At 37.7% G+C, this 22,403-nt stretch overlaps 1 protein-coding gene across 6 annotated transcripts in view; it reads left to right on the forward strand.

The window, feature by feature from the left end:
* Positions 1-22,403, forward strand: part of KLHL8 (kelch like family member 8) — a 48,355-nt gene that overhangs the window by 8,150 nt on the left and 17,802 nt on the right. For 2 of the 6 annotated variants that reach the window (XM_043973071.1, XM_043973072.1), the window contains exons 2-7: positions 2,308-2,466; positions 5,581-5,934; positions 16,060-16,608; positions 19,505-19,691; positions 20,812-20,955; positions 22,187-22,298. In XM_043973071.1, coding sequence (XP_043829006.1) covers positions 5,677-5,934; positions 16,060-16,608; positions 19,505-19,691; positions 20,812-20,955; positions 22,187-22,298 — 1,250 coding nt within the window. In that variant the 5' untranslated portion in view covers positions 2,308-2,466; positions 5,581-5,676. Of the gene's footprint in view, positions 1-2,307; positions 2,467-5,580; positions 5,935-15,142; positions 15,249-15,808; positions 15,945-16,059; positions 16,609-19,504; positions 19,692-20,811; positions 20,956-22,186; positions 22,299-22,403 lie in introns of those variants that run through there. The other 4 variants (XM_043973073.1, XM_043973074.1, XM_043973077.1 and 1 more) reach the window with 3 other exon arrangements.

Consider the following 22,403-nt stretch of genomic DNA (forward strand, 5'->3'; position numbering starts at 1 on the left):
GAAAAAACATACCTAGAGCATGGGGAAGAGGAAAGTAAGAGAAATAGGCACTGGGGTAAGCACTTTACAAATTTTATTGCATTTGAACCTCACCAGAACCAGAGGAGGTAGGTGCTATTATTTTATAGTTGAGAAAACTGAGGCAAACAGAGGTTAAGTGACTTGCATAGGGTCACAGAGCTGTGATCACTATACCTGCTTTGTCTTTGGTGAAGTTTTTATAATTCATTCAAATGATGTTGATCATCATTCAAAGGAAGCATGGTGCGCCAGACTTAAAATCAGAAGGCCTTGGTTTGAGTCCTTCCTGACATTATCACTTCACTAGTTATCTGAAACTGAATATGATTTATTATTCTATTACCATCAGAGCTCTTCAGACTTATTTCTACTGTAATTTAATGTCCTTGTTCAAAAGACCCATAATTTTAAACAGCATTCTTCTGGTATGAGGCATGGCCATGAGTCATGGGATACTGTGCTACCGTCTCTGAAAAGTAGAAGGGGAAGAGCTTGTAACTATCAGTGGAGGAGCACCTGGAGGATGGGAGCAGGCTTCAGCCATCACACAGGAGGCACTTTTTCAGTAGTAGTGATATGAGAGACGTCTTCAGAGAAATAGACAACCATAAAAAGACGTGCTGAGCGTGTAGCAAAAGTGAGAAATACATCTCCTGCACACTCCACGTCAGGAGATCTTGAGGAAGGCCTCAGGATGCCGGGTGCTCCTCTGGGGTGAATTTATAAGAAGTTGGTGATTAGAGTTGCATAGGATAGACAGGCATGGATGGATTGCAGTCTTCTTTATTGGAGAGATTATTCATGTCAGTGAAATCATAGGCATGTAAGCACATGTTAAAACCAACAGCATTCTTTTGGTCTGCCTGAGTGGAATTACTTTTTTTGTTGGTTGTCCTTTGTTCCCGAAGAGGACCATGACATCGGGGGATGTCATGACTTGCAGTGAATTGGATTTCATTGAGGGAGGGCTGTGCAAGGTCGCCAACCTCACTCTCTCCTCCAGAGCCATCTGGGTCCACTGGCAAAATATACATCAGGACGACTGGAGATGGCCCCAGATGTTTAAGGCAATTGGGGTTGAGTGACTTGCCCAGGGTCACACAATTAGTAGGTATCTGAGGTGAGATTTGAACTCAGGTCCTCCCAACTTAAGGGCCAGTGCTTCATCTACTGTGCCACCTAGCTGCCTGGGATTACTTTTAGCAGCAGAGGGAACCTTCAGTTGGAGGGAAGAGTGTGTCTGGATCTATGATTTCATCTGTATAGGGAACTCTCAGTCATTCACCAAGCATTTATTACGTTCTTATTATGTGCCAGGATCTATGCTAAGCTCTGGGGATACACAGAAAGGTAAAAACAAGGTACCTGTGCTCAAAGTGCTCGTATTCCTAGTAAGGAATCTCCCTCATCTTCAGCCAGTGTAAGTCTGTATCTATTCTGCAGTATTACAGTTTTCTTGGGGCCCTGAGAGGTGGGGCAGGATCACCTAGCAGCAGCATGTACAAGAAGTGAGGTTTGGCAATCTTTCTAAAATGATTGTTATTATTAATCCTAAAGCTACTGAATTTTATGTATTTACCATCTTTTCTATTATGTTCTTCTGTTTCCTTTTCTAAGAAGGTATTTGTTTATTACGGTAATTCATTGTATAGTTGTGTCCAGAATTAACTTGTGGGATACTGTTGGATGTGAAATGTTGTTTATTTTTATTTTTATTTTTTTTAATTTTTGTCTTTGCTTTTTTTTTTTTTTTTGCACGGGGCAATGAGGGTTAAGTGACTTGCCCAGGGTCACACAGCTAGTGTCAAGTGTCTGAGGCTGGATTTGAACTCAGGTCCTCCTGAATCCAAAGTCAGTGCTTTATCCACTGCACCACCTAGCTGCCCCATTGTTGTTTATTTTTTTTTTATTTATTTATTTTTGGTGAGGCTTGCCCCGGGTCACACAGCTACTAAGTGTCAAGTGTCTGAGGCTGGATTTGGGCTGGTGCTCTATCCACTGCACCACCTAGCTGCCCCTATTGTTTATTTTTAAGAGTTCCTTATCAGTAGAAAACAAACTAGTTCCTTAATACTTGAAGTCTACATTGAGGGTGACAGAAATAGTGACAATGCAGAAATAATTTGTACTTAGCTTTGGAATTTTTTGTACCACATTTTAGTTCATTAAGCAGATACTTAGGAACATCTACTATGTATAAGATACTATGCCAGGCATTGCAAAAATATAGAGATTGATAAGACAAGGCCAATGCTGTCAAAGAATTTGTAATCTTTTTTTTTCCAGGACAGTGAGAGTCAAGTGACTTGTCCAGGGTCACACAGCTATTACGCGTCAAGTGTCCGAGGTCGAATTCGAACTCAGGTCCTCCTGAATCCAGGGCCGGTGCTCCATCCACTGCACCACCTAGCTGCCTGGAATTTGTAATCTTTTAGAAGAACTAAGGTATGCACACAAGTATAAACCAAAATAAGATGAGATGTATGTGAAAATAATTATCTAATGTCTCCCCATTAGATTGGGAGTTTCTTAAGAGCAGTCTTAAGTCACTTGACTCTCACTGAGTCTACCCTGAGTGCTCACTGATCCTCAATGGTTCATTAGTCATTGATGTGGGTAGGTTACTAATAGTAGATTTTAGAGATTAAAAAATGAGAAAAGTGCATTGAATGAGCATACCATTTTGGGAGAACTTTATATCCAAAGTCTGTCTCTAGGCTTGAGTTCATGTGTTGCACTTTAGCTAAATATCAAAATTACAGACTCCCTTTGGGAAAAGAAAGATTTTGATCATAATAGTAAAATTAATGATATGAGTTTAAAATAAATAGGCAGCTTGAGTTAGAGATTACTTTAGGAAAATTATTTTATTGGCTTCTATTTATGAAAGACAAAATACTAATTTCTATATTAAGTTGATAGAAATTTTGAATTTTTAAAATCTGTATTGGTAGTATGCAATTTTACTAAATAAGCTTATGAAATTGTGTTATATAATTATAAGCTGTTAGAAAGGCCTTTCAGTTAAATTACCACATTTTAAAATACTGACTATATTAAAAATAGTGATCATTCTTTTCCATATAAATATTTTATTATTTTCCAGTTACATTTCGAGATAATTTTCAACATTTGTTTTTAATGATCATTCTTTTTTTTTTTTTTTTTAATTTTGGTCTGGCAATGGGGGTTAAGTGACTTGCCCAGGGTCACACAGCTAGTAAGTGTCAAGTGTCTGAGGCCAGATTTGAACTCAGGTACTCCTGAATCCAGGGCCAGCGCTTTAACCACTACGCCATCTAGCTGCCCCCTTTAATGATCATTCTTAAGGATTATTAAAGCCTGCTATGGTTTCTGGATCTGAATAACTGTAAGATATATAAATGGTATTTGCAACTGAGGGAGAATCTTTTTATGGATTATTCAGTTATGTGACTCTTGCTAGTCAGAAATAGCATTCTGCCTTTAACTCCAGGTTATATTAAAAAAAAAAAAGATCAAAAGTAGTCTGTTGAGTTCATATTAAACAAGTACATTGTTTTTAAAAAAGGCAAGCACAAGGAAGATAGATGGTTCAATCAACAGTTCACATTTAGATATTCCTTTGGAATTGTCATGGATCATTGTTCTTTTAAGTGTTGTTAAGTCTTTTACTATTAATTATTGTTATTACTGTGTTCTCCTGGTTCTCTTGACTTCACTTTGCATCAGTTCATAGATGTCTTCCCAGGTTTTTCTAAACCCATCCCCTCCATCATTTCCTATAGCCCAATAGTATTCCATTACAATCATATACCACAGTTTGTTTAGCCATTCACCAATTGATGGGCATCCCTTCAATTTCCAATTCTTTGCTACCACAAAAAGAGCTACTGTGAATATTTTTGTACATAATGAGTCCTTTTCCTTTTTGTTATTAATCTCTTTGAGATACAGACCTAGTAGTGGTATTGGGTTTAAGTGACTTTCCCAGGGTCACACAGCTAGTAAGTGTTTAGTGTCTGAAACTGGATTTGAACTCAGGTCCTCCTGAATCCAGGGCTGGTGCTTTATCCACTGCACCACCTAGCTGTCCCAGTTCCCTGTATATTTGAGAAATGTGATCTGGAAACTTGCTGTAAGAAAAATTTCCCCAGTTTCATGCTTTTCTTGGCTCTTTATTTGTTAATGTTTGCCAAATGGTAAAATTAGCCAAGACTTTTCCTTATATAAAGTGCAGCATCACTTCATCTCCATCACCATCTTAGAGATGGTGATGGAGAAGACTCTTATACTTTTGAAGCCAGTGAAACTTGGGAAGATTTTCAGTTTCTGTCCTCTGATTTTATGAAGATGGTGACCTCTGTGATGTGACACTGAAGGTCGTATTGTGTATTTTCTTCCCATCTGTTACTTCATGTTCTGTGACAGTCTTAAGCTTTGTCCGTGACCCTGTGGTATCTCATGCCTCATTTTGGCATGGAGATGGAGATGAAAGCTGTGGCGGCATAGTGAAAGCTCTCGGAGCATAGACCAGAAATGTCCAGCATAGGACCCACATGGGGCTCACAGTACTCCTGAGTGCAGCCTGAACCAGAGTCATTTGTAATGGAAAAATATTTAACGAAATATGAAAACATAGATATTACATTTTTAAATGAAGTCTTTATGCAGCTCACATGGGATCCTTGGGTATGGATCAGTGGCTCCATTTCTATTTCAGTTTGAAACCACTGGTGTAGACATTACAGACTCTCAAGGACAGATAGGAACTTGGTCATCTGTAAGCTGCTGACTTGTGCATGAACACAAATCTCATATAATGTCCCTGACCAGCCATTATCTAGTGTTGCCTTGTTTTAGGCAGAACCCCTTTCTTACGTCATCCATTCTGTTCTGATTAATAGGACATTTGGGGGGGGCAGGGCAGTGGGGGTTAAGTGACTTTCCCAGGGTCACACAGCTAGTAAGTGTCAAGTGTCTGGGGTCAGATTTGAACTCAGGTCCTCCTGAATCCAGGGCCAGTGCTTTATCCACTGCGGCCACCTAGCTGCCCCCAGGACATTTTTATTTACAAACTTAAACCTGACTCTGCAACTTTCACCCATTGTTAGTTCTGGCTTCTGGGGCCAAATAAAATAAGTATTAATTCTACTTCTATATGACATTAACAGGTGGTTATTTTTTAAGAAAATTGATTTTTATGATTGAAATTGTCTATATTGCTATAAAGAATATTGAATTTTGAACTAAATCTAATAGAATTTTTTTTTAAATCACTGGGGATAATTTCTGACTAGAATAAATATAAAACCATAGCTTTTATCAAGAACAGTGCCTTTCAAATGACCACATGTAACAAGTATCTAATTTGTTATGCTTCAAGATAATTTGAATAATTCTGGTGAGAATTCACAAATATAAATAAATTTGAAATTTTTATCTTAAGCATATAGAACACCTACCCTGGTATCTAAGATATTTTGTTGGCTTTGTGGTGGGGAGTATTGTTACTACAGATCTAGAGAACAAGCAAAATGTAATACTAATGATAGGTTTTTCCTCCTTATCTACTAACAGGGAAATGACAAATTGAACTGAACATGAAAAGCGTGTGAAGATTAATAGGTTATACCTCTCATCTTCCCCCCCAAATATTTTTTAAATCAATGGGAAATGTGCGAACGAATCAGCATTGAAAGAGGAATGATGTCAATGGCTTCAGAATCTTTGCGCCCAGAATCAGCTAAGACTCATTTGATAAAGGGAAAAAAACAACAGCAGCAGCATCACCAACAGGAGGAAAGGTCCTCAAATAGAGATGGGGATGGAGAAGAATCTTATACATTTGAAGCCAATGAAGCTTGGAAAGATTTTCACAGTTCACTCCAACGATTTTATGAAGATGGTGAACTTTGTGATGTGACGCTGAAGGTGGTATTGCATTTTTCCTTCCCATCTGTTACTTTGTGTGGTGTGACAGTCTTGGGGTTTTTTGTTACCCTACACTACTTTTATGCCTCATGTTGCTAGAAGACACCTAGGTTCATGAATGCTATGCCAGCATAGTGAGAGCTCTGGCAGGACTAAGCCAATGGTACTTCTTTTTTCAGGGGGAGGGGGTGGTTGGAGGGGGAAGGTCACAGAGCACCATTCTTTGCCATGAACAGTTGAAACACTGAATGTTTAAACTGATGACAAAAAAAAGGGTTCCTGGGCAGTCAGGGCTTCACACCCATTACCCAGACCTGGGATTTCTCTGCCTTTTCTTTCTCCTTTTTATTCCTTCATCTCACACATTATTTCCCCAGGACTCTAAGGAGAGGAGGCACTTTTACACCCCCTGGGGTAGAACTGCCACCTACCTAGCAGGCAACACCTTTCAGCGGGGAGTGGGGCCTGGAAATGTGCAAATGTTGAGGGATGGGAAGGAGTTGAGCAGTAGACTGAGCACTAATGTGATGCAGGACACCCTAAGCTGAAGTCAGGGTATAAACTTTGCAATGGGTGGTGTGTCCATAATACAAGGATCAGTGTAGCTAAGATGAGAGAGGATCTTCCCCATGCGGTGCCATCTGAATACACTCTGTCATCATTCTTTTTGTGTCTGGGTCTTGACTCCATTATCAGTGAGGATCCTGTAGAGGAGAGGTTGCACTTATCTTGCAGATACTTGCCCTTTTCCTCTTTCCCCTTCTCTTCTCTTTATTTCTTCACACAATTCCCCCCAAATGAAAGTGGTTATCTATGCAGTTGTTACCTCCCTAATAGAATATATAAGTTACTTAAGAGAAGGTAAACTTCACCCTTTTATCTTTCTGTCCCTAGCACCTGTGCCTTACATATAGTAAGCACTTAAATGTTTCTTGAAAAAGAAAAGCTTTCTTATTATTATTACTATAATTACTAATACTATTATTACTATAAACTTCAAAGACATTAATGCCTTCAATTTTAATGTTCCTGGGAATCTGCCATTGGAGCCAGATGCTAATCTTACTATATTGTGTTATGTCATTGATTAATCTCAATTTTCATTAGAAATATTATAAATTTAACCTTTCATACAGAATAAATTCGAGGTAATCTTAGTGCTGAGGGGACTGGGAGCGGCTTTTTGCAGGTGGTGATATTTTAATTGAGACTTGAATGAAGCTAGAGGCATCAAAGAGGGGAGAGAACTTTCCAGCTTGGGGGGCAGCCAATGAAAATATACTGTTAGGAGATGATGGCATGTCCTGTGCACGGAACAGTGTCACTGTGTTGCAGAATATATGAAGAAGAATGTGTAAGAAGCTGGAAAGTTGGCAAGGGTCAAGTTATGAAAAGCTTTTAAGGCCAAACAGGATATCCAGTTTTGATTCTGTAATAGGGAGCTACTGGAGTCAGTTGAGGGGCTGTGAGGAGGGAAACATAGTCAGACCTAAACTTTAGGTCTTCAATGGAAAATTTATCCATTACTCTTTAATGTCCATTGACCACTACTGAATATTCATGCTGAAGAAAAGTAATGTTATCTCTCATTTTTTAAGATGAGCTTTAAAAAAAATGTGAAAACAATTCTTAATAATTCATTTCTTAAAATCTTAAGTTCCAAATTCTTTCCTTCCCTTTTTCTACTACCCCCTCTTGAGAAGGCAGTTTTATATAGGTTATACATGTGCAGTCATGTAGAACATATTTCCATATTAGCCACATTAATGAAAGAAAACAGACCAAAAAAAAAACCCCAAAGAAAAATAAAATTAAAAAAAAGTATGCTTCAGTCTGCATTCAGACTGCATCAGTTTTTTATGTAGAGGCGGATGACATTTTTTATCATAAACCCTTCAGAATTGTCTTGGATCATTGTATCCCTGAGAGTAGCGAAGTCATTCACAGTTGATCCTCTTACAGTATTGCTTTTAATTTTCTACACTGTTCTGGTTCTGCTCATTGCACTTTGCCTCAGATCATATAAGGCTTTCCAGATTTTTCTGTGAGCATCCTGCTCATCCTTTCTTATAGGACAATAGTATCCCATCACAATCATATACCACAACTTATTTATCCATTCCTCAGCTGATGGCATCTCCCTCAGTTTCCAATTCTTTGCTACTACAAAAAGAGCTACTATAAATATTTTTGTACATATAGATTCTTTTCTTTTTTGTTTTTAATCTCTTTGGGATACAGTCCTAGTAATAGTATTGCTGGGTCAAAAAAGTATGCACGGTTTTATAGCCCTTTGGGCATAGTACTGTGATATTTAAAATTTAACTTATGACTAAAATCTAATTAGAGGCTTATAACACCAGTCTTTGGGCATTAAGCATTATTTATTAAAGTATATTAGAAGTTGGGAGGGGCAGCTAGGTGGCGCAGTGGATAGAGCACCGGCCCTGGATTCAGGAGGACCTGAGTTCAAAGCCAGCCTCAGACACTTGACACTTACTAGCTGTGTGACCCTGGGCAAGTCACTTAACCCCAATTGCCTCACCCAAAAAAAAAAGTATATTAGAAGTTAGCAAAAGAGAGAGAAAGAACCCATGGAGTTCAGAAAAGCCTAGCTACCCTAGGGGAGAGATGAATTCAGCCTAGCCTCCTCCTTCTCCCAGGTTTTTCTGCCACTGCCAGCAGTCCCAGCAACCAAAAAGGGCAGATCCTCAATCTCTTAGAGTGGAAGCTCCCTGCGAGCCCGGAAGGGCTGGTCCCCACACACACAGCCCCGAGCTAATTGGCTGTTAGCATTGATCAACATGACTTACAGGCAGTTCTATAAATAGATGTAACTTCCAGGAATGGGAGCTTCCAGACAGTAGTCACATGCTTTCTCCTCAGGGGGGGCGTCGCCTTGGTTCTCACAATGTCTTTCTCAGCAGGGGGTGGCACCCTGATTCTCACAGTACCAAATTGCTTTCCAGAATTGTTGGACCTCTTCACAACTCCACCAACAGTATATGAGTATATAATTTTTGCACATCCCTTCTAAAATTTGTCATTTTCCTTTTCTATTGTATTTGCCAATCTGATAGGTATGAAGTAGTACCTCAAAGTTGTTTTCATATGAATTTCTCTAATCAATATTGATTTAGAGGGACAGCTAGGTAGCACAGTCGATAAAGCACTGGCCCTGGACCCAGGAGGACCTGAGTTCAAATCCGGCCTCAGACACTTGACACTTGCTAGCTGTGTGACCCTGGGCAAATCATTTAGCCCTTAATTGCCCTGCAAAAAAAAAAAACCCAAAAAAACCCAAAACCCAACAACAACTGATTTAGAGCATTTTTTCATATGACTGTTGGTAACTGATATCTTTTGTCTGAAAACTGCCTGTTCATATCTTTTGACCATTTATCAATTGGGAAATGACTCATTCTAATGAGTCCTTTATCAGAAAAACACTAAAATGTTTTCACAATAATGGTTACTGTGTTTTTCCCTCCATTCTGTTTTTCCCCAGTTTATCCTCTCTCTTTTCACCCTGTCCCTCCTCTAGTGATTTGCTTCTGACTCCTTCATTTCACTCCCTTTTATCAGTCTCACCCCTTTTCTCTTACCAGTACCCCCTCATCCTTTCCTGTAGGGTAAGATAGATTGCTATGCCCAACCGAGTGTATATTGTTCCCTCTTAGAACCAATTCCAATGAGAGTAAAGTTCAAACATTGTCTGCCTCCCACCTTCTCCCAGTGCCTCCCTCTTTTTCGCCCCTTAATTTTATTCTTTAGGTATCATCCTATCATAGTCAATTCTCACCCGTCTCCCCCCAAAAGAGATAGTTCCTGTGTAAGAAAGTTCTTAGGAATTATAAGTATCATCTCCCCATGTGGGAATGTAAACAGTTGAATCCCTTAGGCTTTTTCTTTCTTGTTTACCTTTTTGTGATTCTCTTAAGTGTTGCATTTGAAAGTCAGATCTGTTCAGCTCTAGTATTTTTATTGGAAATACTTGAAAGTCCTCTATTTTATTTAAATGTCCATTTTTCACCTTGAAGGATTATTCTTAGTTTTGCAGGATGGGTGATTCTTAACTGTAACTCTAGTTCCTTTATTCCTTTGCCCTCCAGAATATCACATTCTAAGCCCTCTGATTTTTTTTTTTTTAAGTGAGGCAATGGGGGTTAAGTGACTTGCCCAGGGTAACACAGCTAGTAAGTGTTAAGTGTCTGCAGCTGGATTTGAACTCAGGTACTCCTGACTCCAGGGCCGGTGCTTTATCTATTGAACCAACTAGCTGCCCCTCCCTCTGATCTTTTAATGTAGAAGCTACTAAATCCTGTGTTGTTCTGACTGTGGCTCCACAATATTTGAATTGGTTTTTTCTGGCTGTTTGCAGTATTTTCTCCTTGACCTGGGAGCTCTGGAATTTGACTACAATATTCCTGGGAGTTTTCTTTTTGTGATCTCTTTCAGGAGGTGGTTGGTGGCTTCTTTCGATTTCTATTTTACCCTGTGGTTTTAGGACATCAAGACAGTTTTCCTTGATCATTTCATGAAATATGATGTCTACACTTTTTTTTGATCACGGCTTTTAGTAGTCCAACAATTCTTAATTTTTTCCTTGTTGATCTGTTTTCCAGGTCATTTGTTTTTCCAATGAGGCATTTTACATTTTCTTCTATTTTTTTATTCTTTTGATTTTGATTTCTTTGCCCAGTTTCCCCCTTACCTTTCTTATTTGTTTTTTTAAATTATTTTTTGAGCTCTTCCAGGAATTCTTTTTTGGGCCGAAGATCAATTCACTTTTTCTTTGATGCTTTGGATGTAGTAGTTTTGACTTTGTTGTCTCCCAAATTTGGCTTTTGTTCTTCCTGGTCACCATAGTAACCTTCTATGGATAGGTTCTTTTTTAGTTGTTGTTGCTGATTTTTTCCTGCCTATTTCTTGACTTTGGGGGGGGGGCAATGAGGGTTAAATGACTTGCCCAGGGTCACACAGATAGTAAGTGTCAAGTGTCTGAGGCTGGATTTGAACGCAGGTCCTTCTGAATCCAGGGCCAGTGCTTTATCCACTGTGCCACCTAGCTGCCCCCTATTTCTTGACTTTTAACTTTAGAGTTGGTCTCTGCTGTTGGGGTGGAAGGGACACTGTCCCAAGCTTCAGATTTTTTTTTGTGCAGCTGTTTTCAGAACTAGTTCTGGGAGTCTGCAAGTTTTTAGTTCTTTAGGGTGGTATGATATATGGAGATGTGTGGTCACTGCCTTTCTGGTTAGTGCTCTGATCTGTTAGCAAACACAAGCACTCTTTTCCACCAGTCCCTGTCTCCCTGTGGCTGCAAGTTCTTGTGTGCTAGAGCTCTTCCTCATCCTGAAACTGCAATGCACGGTTGTGCCCGAGATCCAAGTATGGGTATTTCAACAGAATCCTGTATCCAGTGGCAGTAAGGGGATCCCTGTCTGATCCCCTTGCCATGTGTGGACTGAGAGCTCTGGAAGCTGCTCCTGCTGCTGTTTCAGTCAGGAATCCAAACTTGGCCTGCTGTCGACTCTATGAGGGTAGCTTGTGGTGGGCTGCTCTGCTCTCAGCCCAGTGTGATAGACCTTTCCTATTGACTTTCTAGGTTGTCTTGGGCTAGAAATTTGTTTTACCTTGTCCTTTTGTGGGTTGTGCTCCAGAATTCCTTTTGAAAGGTTATTTTAAAGTTTCTTGGAGGGGAATTTGGGGGAGCTCAGGAAAGTCTGCCGTCTTGCTTCTGTCTCTAAATTTATTTTTGCCAAGAAATTTCAACATGTGGAGGAATAGAGGCTATCAAAAACCACATGAAGAGCTCTTACTCATTGATTTGTAAAACTTGGCTTAGAAGTCAGCAGAAGTAGAACAATGTGTCTGGTAACTCTAGAATCTTGTTGTGCAACGGTACTGCTAAATCATACAATTCACATTCATTTAACATCTGATTTAACGATCATACATTTATGATAGAATTTTAAAAATAGCAAACTTAGCATTCTGATCTGGGGTTTAAGTATGTTTGTATCTAATAAACTTTCTTGTCTCCATTGCAAACTATATTTTATTAAACTCTTAGTCCTGCATTTTGTATTCTTCTGAAATATTTACATTGTGAAATTCAGATAAGAATATTTTGTAGCTGTGGCTAATAATTTAAAAGGCTACATTTACCCTTTCTCCTCTAAGAAAAAATTATAATAGTTTCTCATGTCTTCGTTGTAGCCCATTCATTATTACTTGATTGTGGGATTTATAGTGTAGTCTTAGAGCTACTCGTATGTTTGTTACTCTTTTAAAGAAACTGTGTTATGTTGTTTTTAGTTATATATTTGCCCAGACCTATGATTTCATTGGTGTAGTGAATCACTTGTATGGAAATTCCATGGTTAGAGATTGGTACCTCATCAGTCATTTATAAAGCTTTAGTTGCCTGAGGCCCTGAGAAGTGAAGTGATTTGGCTTTGGTCACATAGCTAGATTTGTGAGAATAAGACTTAACCTCAAAGGATAGGCCTTTTTCTTTTTCTTTTCTTTTTTTAAATTAATAAAGTATTTTATTTTTTTCCGTTACATGTAAAAATAGTTCTCAACTTTTGTTTATACAAGCTTTACAATTTCAGATTTTTCTCCCTCCCTCCCCCCTCCCCTAGACAGCAGGTAATCTGATATAGGCTCTCACTCTCTCTCTCTCTCTCTCTCTCTCTCTCTCTCTCTCTCTCTCTCTATATATATATATATATATATATATATATATATATATATATATATATATATATGTGTGTGTGTGTGTGTGTGTGTGTATATATATATATAAATAATAACATTAATCCTATTTCTGCATTAGTCATGTTATAAGAGAAAAAATCAGAGCAATGATGAAAAACCTCAAAATAGAAAAAAACAACAGCATCAAAAACAAAAGAAATAGTATGGTTCATTCAGCATCTATACTCCACAGTTCTTTTTTTTTTTTTTTCTTGGATTTGGAGATCCTCTTCTATCACGAGTCCCCTGGAACTCTTCTGTACCATTGCATTGGTGAGAAGAATATAGTCCATCACAGTAGGTCAACACTCAATGTTGATGATACTGTGTACAATGTTCTTCTGGTTCTGCTCATCTCACTCATCATCAGCTCACACAAGACCCTCCAGGTTTCTCTGAACTCCTGCTCATCATTTCTTACAGCACAATAGTATTCCATTGTATTCATATACCACAACTTGTCCAGCCATTCCCCAATTGATGGGCACCCCCTCAACTTCCAATTCCTTGCCACCACGTAAAGAGCAGCTATAAATATTTTGGTACATGTGGGTCCCTTTCCCCTTTCCATGATTTCTTTGGGAAAAAGACCTAAAAGTGTTATTCCTGGGTCAAAGGGTATGCACAGCTTTATCGCCCTTTGGGCATAATTTCAAATTGCTCTCCAGAATGGTTGGATCAGTTCACAGCTCCATCAACAATGGATTAGTGTTCCAATTTTCCCACAGCTTCTCCAACATTTATTATTTTCCTTTTTTGTCATTTTAGCCAATCTGATAGGTGTCAGGTGGTACCTCAGAGTTGTTTTTATTTGCATCTCTCTAATCATTAGAGATTTAGAGCATTTTTTCATATGGGAATAGATAGCTTTGGTTTCTTCATCAGAAAACTGCCTGTTCATATCCTTTGACCATTTCTCAATTGGGGAATGACTTGGGTTCTTATAAATTTGATTTAGTTCCCTATATATTTTAGAGATGAGGCCTTTATCAGAAGTACTGGCCTCAAAAATTGTTTCCCAGCTTTCTGCCTCCCTTCTAATTTTGGATGCATTGCTTCTGTTTGTACAGAAATTTTTTAATTTAATGTAATCAAAATCATCCATTTTGCATTTTATAATATACTCTATCTCTTGTTTGGTCATAAACTGTTTTCCTTTCCAAAGATCTGATAGGTAGACTATTCCTTTCTCTCCTAATTTACCTATGGAATCACCTCTTATGTCTAAATCATGTATCCATTTTGACTTTATTTTAGTATAAGGTGTAAGATGTTGGTCTATGCCTAATTTCTGCCATACTATCTTCCAGTTTTCCCAGCAGTTTTTGTCAAATACTGAGTTCCTATCCCAGAAGCTGGAGTCTTTGGGTTTATCAAACACTACATTACTAGTGTCATTTACTACTGCATTTCCTGAGCCTAGCCTATTCCATTGATCTACCACTCTATTTTTTAGCCAGTACCAGATAGTTTTGATGACTGCCGCTTTATAGTAAAGCTCCAGGTTTGGTACCGCTAACCCACCTTCCTGTGAATTTTTTTTCATTATTTCCCTGGATATTCTTGATTTTTTGTTTTTCCAGATGAATTTTGTTATTATTTTTTCTAGCTCTATAAAATAATTTTTAGGTAGTCTGATTGGTATGGCACTGAATAAGTAAATTAATTTAGGCAGTATTGTCATTTTTACTATATTAGCTCTGCCTATCCATGAGCAATTGATGTCTTTCCAATTTTTTAGATCTGATTTGATTTGTGTGAAGAGTGTTTGGTAGTTGTGTTCAGAGTTCCTGGGTTTGTCTTGGCAAGTAGACTCCCAAGTATTTTATATTATCTACTGTTACTTTAAATGGAATTTCTCTTTCTATCTCTTGCCTGCTGGACTTTGTTGGTCATGTATAGAAATGCTGATGATTTATGTGGATTTATTTTATATCCTGCTACTTTGCTAAAGTTGTTAATTGTTTCAAGTAATTTTTGAATTGATTCTCTAGGATTCTTTAAGTATACCATCATATCATCTGCAAAGTGTGATAGTTTTGTTTCCTCCTTGCCTGTTCTAATTCCTTTAATTCCTTTCTCTTCTCTGATTGCTAAAGTTAACATTTCTAGGACAATATTAAATAATAGGGGTGATAATGGACATCCCTTTTTCACCCCTGATCTTATTGGGAAGGCCTCTAATTTATCTCCATTGCATATAATACTTGCTGATGGCTTTAGGTAGATACTGTTTATTATTTTCCTTAAAATAATAAACAGTATCTACCTAAAGCCATCAGCAAGTATTATATGCAGTGGGACAGGCCTTTTTCTACTGTGCCATGCTGTTATTGCTTAGTCCTTCGGAATAAGTATACAGAAGTAGCATATTCCACATGAAAAAGAAAAATAATTTAACATTTAAAAAATTTACATTGATTGTATTTTTATTTCCGTTCTTTAGTTTGTCCTCACAAAACTGATTTTGGAAGCCTAGCTAGGTAGAGGGAAAATAGTAGGACCAATTTAGAGATTGGTCAAATGGTCATGCCTGTCCAAAGAAGCTTAAGGTAAAAGCTTTTCTTTTTATGTAAAATCTGAAATAATAAATTGACAGTCTCTATATATTCCAACCAATACAATTTTTCAGCCTGGATGATGAGCTTGGGTTTTTTTGTTTGGGGAGGGGGGTGGTGGTGAGGCAATTGGGGTTAAGTAACTTGCCCAGGGTCACACAGCTAGGAGGTGTCAAGGGTCTGAGGCCGGTTTTGAACTCAGGATTTGAATCCAGGGCCAATGCTCTATCCACTGCGCCACTTAGCTGCCCCTGATGACCTTGTTTTATAAAGGGCTAAGTAAATATGGATTCCCTTAGTAATTTTTTAATAATAACTATATGGTAGCTTATTTCATTTGCAAAGTTGACAGATTGGAATTTGTACCATAAATGGATATAAGTATTTCTTTTCTGGAAAAAGCCTACAGTTTCAGATTTTTTGTATATAAATAAAAATTATCTTAAACGCCCAGAATCTGTCTTTTGGTCAAACATTTCTTAAGGGAACATAGCTCCTATTTTTTTAACTGCTTTTTTAATGATTTGGAAGTATAGTTATTGTGCTTATTCAAGTTAAAATGCCTGATTTGTTCCTACCAAGATTTTAGCTTTGAAAATCCTCAGCTCTGATCAGCTATATACTAAATTAAAGATTAACTGCCTGAACTGGAAGAAAAAAAAATTGGTCCGCAGTGGGCTTAGTTGTAAAGTAAGGGACTACATAATTTACTCTTTAAAAACAAAATGCCAAAAATTCAGCATTTGTCTCAGCTATAACATGGACTTAATGCTATTTTTTGTATTACTTTCTTTTTTTCTATTAGGTTGGTTCAAAACTAATCTCCTGCCATAAACTGGTACTGGCTTGTGTTATTCCTTATTTCAGAGCCATGTTTCTTTCTGAAATGGCTGAAGCCAAGCAAACACTCATTGAGATCAGGGATTTTGATGGTGATGCAATAGAAGACTTGGTGAAGTTTGTCTATTCTTCCCGGCTCACTTTGACAGTTGACAATGTCCAGCCTCTTTTATATGCAGCCTGTATTCTACAGGTGGAACTGGTAGCTAGAGCTTGTTGTGAATACATGAAGCTACACTTTCATCCTTCTAATTGCCTGGCGGTCCGAGCTTTTGCAGAGAGTCACAACCGCATTGACTTAATGGACATGGCAGACCGATACGCCTGTGAACATTTTGCTGAAGTGGTGGAATGTGAAGACTTTGTGAGTGTCTCACCCCAACATCTCCATAAGCTTTTGTCTTCAAGTGATCTAAACATTGAGAATGAAAAGCAGGTCTACCGAGCCGCCATCAAGTGGCTTCTTGCCAATCCTCAGCATCATGTGATGTGGTTGGATGAAATACTTGCTCAGGTAGGATAAAATGGAGATATGATTGAATCGAAGGAAGGAGCAGGATCATAGTGAAAGCATAGCTATATGTTTCTTCTGCTGGAGAAAATATGTTATGAGAGGAAATATGATAGGATAATGCTTAAAAAGATTTTGACTGCCAATATCTAGTCTATTGCTAAGTGTACTAATAAATAATACAGCAAATTGGATCTTTGCCCATGTTATCTGTGGCTTCTTACTAATTAATATACTTTTGAGGGGAGATCTGTTCTTGTTAGCCTAGAACTAGAAATCCCATTCACTAATTTTAAAAAATATAAATGTTTGAAATGCCCCCCTCCTTTTATCCTTTAATATGGAAAAAAGCCTGTTTTGAATTCAGACCTACCCTTCAACAAAATTGAGTCTATATAGAAATGAATGAGGTTAAAAGAATTATGACATCTAGACACTTGACACTTTACCCCCATTGCCCCGCCAAAAAAAATTATGACATCAAAAACATTTACAATTTTTAAAAATCTCTCCTGAATAAATGGAAATATGTGACATAAATAGAACTGTTGCAATTTCTAAATCTATGAATTTCTTTGCTCAATAAAAAATTCTGGTTGACCCTAGTAAGGAAAGATGTGCTGTTTTACTTATCTACTCATCACACCTCAGCATTCAAGCTCTTGCTCAGTAGAAGCATTTCGCTATCGTACTGATGATAATTTTTTCTAGGATATAGTTTCTCTAATATAAGATTACATTTTTCAAAGGGTTTTTAAATGCCAGTGGAAGCAGATGGAGTCTTTATGGACTCCAGAAAGATAGGTACCTTTAGTTTGTAGGCAGGCAGACTAGTCTGAAAAAAACATTTTTGTTATTTTTTTTATTACATGTGAATTTTAAAATATAGATATACTCAATAATATGCATATAGCTAAAACCTGTTCTATAAAGTCATTATTTCAGGAGGGAATATATGTCCTTAAACCCATACTGTTCAAAATGTTTTCTAGAACTCTTATTTTGGAGTTGTCATCACTGTCAGTGGACAACCTGCACAAGAAAAGTGGGTCCTTTTATGGTCATTTTAATTTAGATTAAGCGTGGTGTTAATCAAGTCCAGTCACCCATCTTATTATGTTTAAGACATGAATTCATATTTGGCCTCAAAAGACTTAGTAGTTTTGCTATCTTGGGTGTGTCACTTCTGTTTGTCCCAATTTCCTCCACTGAAAATAATAGCACCTACCTCAAAGAGTTATTGTGAGTTTCAAATGAAATAATATTTGTAATGCTTAGTAGGCATGTGGTAGGCACTATATAAAAATTTATGCCCTTCCCCTTTTACTCATCAAGTAGCTTTTTTCTATTTCTAAAATCACTTTTATTTTCAAAAGACAAAAATTTGCCACAACTAAGAATAAAAATATGTGCATAGGTGCTAAAATTAATCCATATTGGGAAAACATTCCAGAAATGCTTTGAGCAAATGGTAGGAATAAGTATATAGCTTTCAGGATGTCAACTTTAAAGGGAAACATTCTTTTGCGTAATATCTGGTTTATTGGTTCAAAAACTAGTCCTGCTGTTCCATGGTCACACCTAATAATCAGTTAGTTAGCATTTATTAAGTGCCTCCTATGTGTCATTCAGTGGTTTGTTAAGCATTTATATGCCTGGTACTAAGGCTTATCAAGACAAAGAATGAGATACTCTCTGCTCTTAGAGAATTTAACATTGCATAGAAGATGAAATGTGTAAATGCAGGGATAGGCATAGGTATGTGTGTGAATACACATGTATACATGTCTGTGGATCAGCAGAAGTAAATAAACATGTATCTAATTAATAGGAGGCAGCCAGGGACAGAGAATTAGCATTTGGGAGGGGCTCAGAAATTTTGTGCAAAAAGAGGGGAGAGATACACATAGAAAAGTGAACTTGTCCTTGCCTAAGGGGAGTTTGCCTTCTACTCATTAAGCTTTTACCTAAACAAACAAAAGCCCCACAAAAACATACAGCACAGCAGTTGGTCAGACTTAGTCTTTGAGCTAGGCTTTGGATCATGGAAGTATTACCTGACTCACGTGTCTAGGCTATTTAGAATGACACTAATCCTCTGTGACCCTGTTCATCATACACTACTGTATGTCAGTAGCTTTCCCTTATTTGTGTGCTTCTCTCCCAAGGGAAAAAAGTAACCGCTGCTATCTTGTGCATTTTTGTAGCACTTTTAAAAAATCAGCCTCACTTTTATACTTCAGTGTACATAGCTTATCTCCACCCCCACCCCTCAGCCCCAACTAGTGAGCCCCTCGAGGGTAGTGACCGGGTGTTGGTTATCTTTGAATATTATCTTTTGGCTCCTAACATTGCAGATATTTAATTAATGTTTACTAAGTTAAGATAAATTTATAGAAGTGAGGGCTAAAAGCAAGATTAAACTTCTCCTCTCGTCTAACAACTTTACATTCAGGCTTTAAGAAGGGATGTAAACCCCGTGTCAGACAATTTGACTCAAGGAGACCCAGTCTTAGGCATACGAAATAGATAATAAAACTTAAATCAGCCACAAATGGAAAAGCATTTTATAGCTTACTTTGTGCTAATCACTGGAGTTGCAGATAGAAAATTGAGACTGTCCCTGCTTTCAAGGAGCTCACTTTCTAATTGGATGAGACAATACCTGGAGGAGGGTCCAGTTTCATAGCAAATGGAAAAACAGTGGAGCAGACAGCAAGACCTCAAAGATCTCAGGGAGTGATGGTGGTGTAGAAAACCCCTGACCAAGAAGAGCCAGGGCTCAGAGTGGAGTGGCACTCAGGCAGAGGTGGGCATTGAGCATTGCAGTTAGTGATCCAATTAGTATTTAACATCAGTGTGACAACTTAATACCTACAACTGTTCACAATTCCGTCAGGTTCGACTACCATTGTTGCCCATTGATTTTCTTATGGGTGTTGTGGCAAAAGAAGAAATGGTCAAGCAGAATCTAAAATGTAGAGACTTACTCGATGAAGCAAGAAATTACCACCTTCACTTGAGCAGCAGGGCAGTGCCTGACTTTGAGTACTCCATTCGTACCACTCCAAGGAAGCAAACTGCTGGTAATTGAATTTCCCTTTTCATCAACAAATGCTGATGGAAGGGCTATCATTGCCATTGATGTACTTTGGGGCTGGTAGTGTTAAACTTTTGGCAAAATGATTCGAACACATTTTCCTAATCTGAGCACCACAAAGTCTGTCTGAATATTCCTATAAATATGTACCATCTCCTTGTCCAAAGTTTAGACTCAGTTTCCCTGAGAACTCTAAATGTGGAGCTTGAGACACAAAGGCAATGAGTGTGATACAAAGAAGCAGGCAGGATTGGGAGAAGCCCTGTCTCAGCCTCAGCCTTCCGTGATTTTCAGAGGCCCTTGGTCCCCATCCCAGATCTTCTGTTTACCACCCATGTGACCTGGGACATTCACACCACCTCTCTGTGCTTCTGTTTCCACGTTTGTGAAGTGGGAGGGGGTTGGCTTAGATGATCTTCAGAGACCTTTCAAGCTTTAAATCTGTGATCTCAGCATGGGGAAGGTTCGGTTCTCTGGAAAGGTAGCCTTCTCAATTGTGAAAGGTGCTGAAAGCTTTCCTTACATTAGGCACCACTTTATGGGAATTTAAAAACAAATTCATGGCATGACCATTTTTAAAAGGTTTCAATAAATTATAAATTATAGACAATATTGGTGAAGACGTATGAAATCAGTAGTCTTCACTATAAATATCAGTCCACTTGAAGCATTATTTTTTTCAAAAATTTCCCCATTGTAATTAGAATGTATAAGAACTGTTAATAGTTTACAAAAATTGCATAAGATCACTTTTGTTAAGTAGTATAGGATATTTTTTTTGGGTATAGGTACTTTTGAATGAAAATTATCCAATAAGATGATCTGAAAAACTAAAAATACTGGATTCTGTCTGAGGAAATTAAACTTTGTTGATGAAATCCTTAGTTGGATTCTTTTAATTGTCTTCATGGAAGTGTTAACACACAACCAGAATATTCTTAGATTGCTTTCTCATTTTCTTTATAAATGTGACTATACTGAATGCATTCTGAAAGATTTATTTTCGCTTGTAATTTTCTGAAAACTCGAGTTTTTTTCATAGGTAGTTTTTTTTTTAGCTGAATTAGCAGTTTTGAGATTAAACTATTTGGTATCTCCTCTTTCAGGTGTGCTATTCTGTGTAGGTGGTCGAGGTGGATCAGGTGACCCATTTCGAAGCATTGAATGCTATTCAATAAACAAAAATAGTTGGTTCTTTGGACCAGAAATGAACAGTCGAAGGCGTCACGTGGGTGTAATATCTGTGGGAGGTTGGTAACACTGCTTGAACCAAAATTTTCCATTATCACACCTTTAAATATTTAATCCATAAGTCCTGTTAACTTATAAAAATGACTGCTGCATACATGTAACATGTATGTATACAATGTGCCTTTTACATATGCACATTGGTGTATCCATAAAAATGTATACATACATACATACATATATATATAATTACTAGATGTCTTTCAATTAATAGGTAAAAATTCTAACTGGTAACTTCTTCAGTATAAAAAGCCATTGTGTTTTAAGCTAAGAGGTACTCTCTGTATATTCAGTCAAATCAATTATTGATATATCAGTAATGTAGAGATGTGTTTTGTACTGAAAATAAGGTCAATTCTTAAGTTTAAAATTAAATAAAAATAATTTTGCTTGACTTTTAGATGCTAGAAAAACAAAAATAAACATCAGACTTAAGTAACGAATTTGTCTTTTCTATTCTCTTAAAGATTGGAGGGTTTTTTTCCCTAGTTGCTAAAAATTAATTCTCTTTAGAACTGCTTGGGGCAGCTAGGCGGCGCAGTGGATAGAGCACCGGCCCTGGAGTCAGGAGTACCTGGGTTCAAATCCGGCCTCAGACACTTAACACTTACTAGCTGTGTGACCCCGGGCAAGTCACTTAACCCCAATTGCCTCACTAAAAAAAAAAAAAAGAACTGCCTACACTTCTTCAGAATTGTAACACTAAAAGGAGAAAGTACAAGTCATTTTTTGATATTTTCATGTAAATCAGCCTAATCTAGTCATTCAGTCAACTCAAGTGTATTGAGCACCTACTATGTGCCAGGCAGTGTGCTAAGTGCTGGGGATACAAAGAAAGGCCAAAAATAGTCACTGTTCTCAAGTCACATTGGGGAGACCAGCAGACAAGTACATAGAGACAAGCTATGTACTGGATGAATAGGGAGAAATCTCAGAGGGAATGAGGAAAGGCTTCTTACCAAAGGGAAGCCAGAAGGCAGAGATGAAGAGGAAGACTACCAGGCTGGGGGATAGCTGGGGGGGGGGGGGGAATGATAGCCCGTGAGAATGCTCTAGGTTTTAATATAATAATATATACATGAGTACTTAACCATTTAACTAACATCACCAATAAAATTAGACTAATAGTTGTTAAAAAATAATTATACCTATTGCTTTGTACAACTTTTTGGTGTCAAGAATGTTAACAAATGAGTTTACGTGGATTAAAGAAAGTTAATTCTATTTTAATAGGCAAAGTTTATGCAGTTGGTGGACATGATGGAAATGAGCATTTAGGCAGCATGGAGGTGTTTGATCCTCTCACTAATAAGTGGATGATGAAAGCATCAATGAACACAAAGAGGTAGGTCCCTGCAGATTTCTTTGTCTACAAGGGAGAAAAGAACTAGTGTTTAAAAAATGATAGCATTACAGTTACTTCTTCATAGTCTTTAAAAAGAAAATATAA

Source organism: Dromiciops gliroides, chromosome 6 (assembly GCF_019393635.1).
Source record: "Dromiciops gliroides isolate mDroGli1 chromosome 6, mDroGli1.pri, whole genome shotgun sequence".
Lineage (NCBI taxonomy): Eukaryota > Metazoa > Chordata > Mammalia > Microbiotheria > Microbiotheriidae > Dromiciops > Dromiciops gliroides.